This window comes from Aricia agestis, chromosome 13 (assembly GCF_905147365.1).
Source record: "Aricia agestis chromosome 13, ilAriAges1.1, whole genome shotgun sequence".
Classification (NCBI taxonomy): domain Eukaryota; kingdom Metazoa; phylum Arthropoda; class Insecta; order Lepidoptera; family Lycaenidae; genus Aricia; species Aricia agestis.
Window position 1 is genome coordinate 16,385,442 of NC_056418.1, and position 4,320 is coordinate 16,389,761.

General features: G+C 61.5%; 1 protein-coding gene across 1 annotated transcript; it reads left to right on the top strand.

Annotated features, from left to right (window-relative positions):
- Positions 1–723: 723 nt before the first annotated feature.
- On the top strand, positions 724–2,559 carry LOC121733353 (nucleolar and coiled-body phosphoprotein 1-like). Its single transcript, XM_042123568.1, has 2 exons — positions 724–1,786; positions 2,462–2,559. Exons 1-2 carry the CDS (start codon positions 724–726, stop codon positions 2,557–2,559), a joined length of 1,161 nt encoding a protein of 386 aa, XP_041979502.1.
- Positions 2,560–4,320: the final 1,761 nt, after the last annotated feature.

Genomic DNA, 4,320 nt, shown 5'->3' on the forward strand with positions numbered 1-4,320 from the left:
GCTGAACGCCGGTATGGGCGAGTGTTTGTGTGTGTGTTTGGCTGCGCCCACAGTGTGACGAAAGGGCCCGCGACCCGGGGTGTCGGAGTTTTGAGAATGATGGCAGATCGTATTAGGCAAAGTATTCTCCGGGTGGGTCCCGGCTCCTCAGGAGCCGGAGAATCCCATGCGCCGTCTTCGGACGGTGGCCGGCCCGTGTATACGGAGGGGCCAACTAATGCGAGGAAGGACGAGGGGGCCGCTAAGGCGGTGAAGAAGGAAGAGGAGGCCGCTAAAGCGGCGAGACAGAGGGCCATTTTGGCGGCGTTAGGAGGAGGAGGAAGTGACAGCGCGAAGAAGCGCGACAGCCCGAAGCCGGCGCCCATTACCACGCCGGCGGCGGAGCTTCTAACGGACGAGGACATCGACTTCAGTCAGCCGCAGCCCAACGGCGTTGAGCGGATGCTGAAGTTGATGCAGAAGAAGAAGTTGAGAGGCGACAAGGATCTCCCGCGTGTTCTTTTGACACGCGACGTGAAAATGCCGCCTCCAAGCAACGGAAAGGACCCGATTGGTAGAGACTCCCCTCGCGGTAGAGTCTCCCAACATGGACGTGACTTACCCGGACATGACAGCGAGGACTGGCTCTCGGACTCCAGTGAGATGTCTGGCATATCGCTGGACTCCGAGGGTTTGCCCGCATTCTCGGATTTGACGCGCCGGAAGAGGCGCTCTGACGACGACATGGCGCCGCCCCTCAGTAAAGGAGCGGTGCCCAAACCCAAAAGAGGACGCGGCCGCCCGCCAACGACCGGACAATATGTCGGCTTGGCGAAGGCACAGGCCGATCTGAATAGGGAAAAGGAGGAGGCCCTTCGACTCCAGGCAGAGGAGGAGGTAGCCGAGGCGGCCAGGGCAGCGCGAGAGACGCGTTCTTCGCTCCTTGCGAGCCCCGCCGCCATGGAAGAAGACAGGCCAGAGCAGACCAACTACGCTCTGGCCCAATGTGTTGAGACTTCGCTGGGAACGATCTCCATGGTCGCAGCGAAGTCGAATAACCTCAAGGGGACGTTCCAGCGGCTCCTCAAGGAGGCGGTCAGCGACATACGCGCCACCGTCGCTGAAATGAGAAGTCGCGGAGCGACCGAAGAGATGAAGGCCCTCGAGGCTCAGAATGCGCGGCTCCAGAATGAAGTGGAGTCTTTGCGCAAAGAGTTAGAGGAGCTACGCCGTCAGGTGTTGAAGCCGGCCGAGCAGGATATGCGCCAGCTGTTGTCTGAAGTCTCTCGATCTAACGTGGAGACCTTCAGCAACATGCTGAACGCTCGGCTGGCCGGACTGGAGAGTCGGCTCCTTCCAGAGCCTCGACTGCGCCCTCCGCTCGCGGCGGACAGAGCCCGGAGTATTACGCCGGCTCCCGTCGAGAGTGTAGAGGCTCCACCGGATGTGACGCCGGAGCCCCCGAAGCAGAAGGCCAAGGGGAAGCCGGCCCCAAGGAAGACACGGCAGCCAGCCGCCGCAGCGGCCCCGCAAGAGGCCACTCCCGCGCCCAAGGCGCCCAAGGCCAAAAAGGGCCGGAAAAAGAAGCGGCCGTCGATGGCCGCTCTGGAAGCGACACAAGGGGGAGCGAACACCAGCTCCCCTCGTACTGAGGCCCCGTGGACCACGGTAGGTCCAAAGGGCAAGAAGAAGAAAGGGGCGGCTACAATACCTACAGCCGCCCCGAAGAAAAAGGGAAAGCCAAGGCTTCGCGTCCCCGCCACTGCGGCTGTCGCTCTCACAATAGAAGAGTCGGCCGTGAAGGCGGGTATGACGTACGCCAAGGCGCTTGAGACGGCCCGGCGGGCAGTGAACATCGCGGAACTTGACATTCCGCAAGTCCGCTTCCGCCGGGCCCGAACCGGTGGGCGCCTCCTCGCGATTTCCGGCGAGGGCGCAAGAGAAAAGGCGGACGCCTTTGCCGCGAGGCTGAGGACCGTCCTGCCACCCGAGGTGAAGGTCGGACGGCCGGTGGCAAGCGCGGAGATGCGCATCGCCGGCCTCGATGACTCCGTGACGACCGCAGAAGTGGTAGAGGCGGTCGCACTGGAAGGAAGGTGCCAGGCCGGAGATGTCCGGGCGGGGCCGATTAGAGAGGGGCCACGGGGGGACGGGTCGTGTTGGATCCGCCTCCCAGTCGCGGCCGCCAAGAAGCTCTCGAGCTCTGGGCGGTTGCGTATCGGTTGGGTGTCGGCGAGGGTGGCGTTGCTGGCCGCGAGGCCGACGCGCTGCTTCCGCTGCCAGGACACCGGCCACGTGGCTGCCAAGTGCCAGTGCCCGGTGGACCGTAGCCGGACTTGTTTTCGGTGCGGGAAACCGGGGCACAAGGCGGCGGAGTGCGGGGCTGCAGCACCAAACTGCGCCCTGTGCGAGGCCGCTGGCAGGGCCGAAAGGGGGCACGAGCTGGGTAGATGCCCATCTACGTCAAAGCCGTCCCCCGGAGAAGACAAGGCCCCGACCAAAAAGGCTCGACACAAAAAGTCGAGACCTAAAGGCGCGCGGGCCCCGCCCGCTCCCGCCCGAATGGAGACGGACGCCTAGACCCGTGGGCGGTGATCGGGGGATCCCGCCCACAGTATGGGTCCCGAGAAGACAGCCCCCCTATAGCCCGGGGGGCTCTCGGTGAGGTACGCGGCTAAAGCCGCTTGAAGAAGGTGCCGGTTGCGGCTGCGCGCTGGGAGGGGCGGAGTTGTAGTCGCTCCGCGGTTTCCCGCCCCTCCCGCACTAGGCGCGTGACGGAGGGCTGGGGGGGTTTTAGTGGGTAGACCTCTTGTAGGGAGTCCCACATACCCCCGCCCCTTCCCCCGAGGGGGTGGGGGATACGCAAAGTATTTCCCCTCCAAAAAAAAAAAAAAAAAAAAAAAAAAAAAAAAAGGTTAGGTTAGGTTAGGTTGGGGGCGATACCGGTCCGTCCACGTTCGTGTCCCTGGGCGCCTGGGTACGCCACCCCGCCCTTTACACCGAGTGACGTATCCAGGATGGCTGAACACCGGTCTTTCCTGTCTTTCTCTCTTTGTATAGTTTACTCTTCGTTTGTTGTTTATTTTATTTTGTCTGTCTTTTCACCACCTTTTCTACTCTATCTTTCTCGTTTTGTTCACCTCTTCTTTACATCAGCGTGTGTTTCTGAGTATATATGTGTGTGTGTGATTGTGTGATGGATGGGCCCGTGGGCCCCGAAGCCTAAGCTTCGTGCCCGGCGATGGGCTGCATGGCCACTCGGAGAGTACCAGGTCATTAGGGCACAAGGTCGACCCAGCCTTAAATGGGAAACAATGATGGATAAGCGCAATTTGGAAAATACTCCCCGGGCGGGTACCAGCAATGGAGAATCCCGTGCACCCTCGAAAGAGGGTGTCTGCCGCGCGTATACGGGGGCGGCACAAAGTGCGTCGAGTGAGGCGGAGGCTGCCAAGGCGGCGAGACAGAAGGCCATTTTGGCGGCGCTAGGAGGAGGAGGTGACAGCGCGAAGAAACGCGACAGCCCGAAGCCGGCGCCCATTACCGCGCCGGCAGCGGAGCTTTTAACGGATGAGGACGTTGACTTCAGCCAGCCGCAGCCCAACGGCGTTGAGCGGATGCTGAAGTTAATGCAGAAGAGGAAACTGAGAGGCGACAAAGATCTGCCGCGTGTTCTTTTGACACGCGACGTGAAAATGCCGCCTCCAAGTACTGGAAAGGACTCTCTGACTGGCAGAGACTCCCCACGTGGTCGAGTCTCCCAACATGGATTTGACTCCCTCGGTCGTGACAGCGAGGACTGGCTCTCGGACTCCAGCGAAATGTCCAGCATGTCGCTGGACTCCGAGGGACTGCCCGCACTTACCCCGGATAGGACTCACCGTAAGAGACGGAACACGGAGGAAGACATGGCGCCGACCCTCAGTAAAGGGGTGGTGCCCAAATCTAAGAAAGGACGCGGCCGCCCGCCAACAACCGGACAATATGTCGGTTTGGCGAAGGCGCAGGCCGACTTGAACCGAGAGAAGGAGGAGGCCCTTCGACTTCAGGCTGAAGAAGAGGTGGCCGAGGCGGCCAGGGCCGCTCGAGAGTCGCGGTCTTCGCTCCTCGCGAGCCCTGCGCCCATAGACAGTGACAGGCCGGAGCAGACCATCAACGCTCTGGCTAAATGCGTGGAGACTTCGTTGACGACGATCACCATGGTCGCAACGAAGTCCAACAATTTGAAGGGGACGTTTCAGCGCCTTCTCAAGGAGGCGGTCAGCGATATACGCGCGACCGTCGCCGAAATGAAGAACCGCGGAACGACAGACGAAGTAAGAGCCCTCGAAGCTCAGAATG

Coding starts and splice junctions, on each gene's coding strand:
- LOC121733353 (XM_042123568.1), top strand. CDS start 724: ATGGCGCCGCCCCTCAGTAAAGGAGCGGTGCCCAAACCCAAAAGAGGA. Junction 1,787..2,461: donor AGAGTCGGCCGTGAAGGCGG/GTATGACGTACG, acceptor CGTCCCCCGGAG/AAGACAAGGCCCCGACCAAA.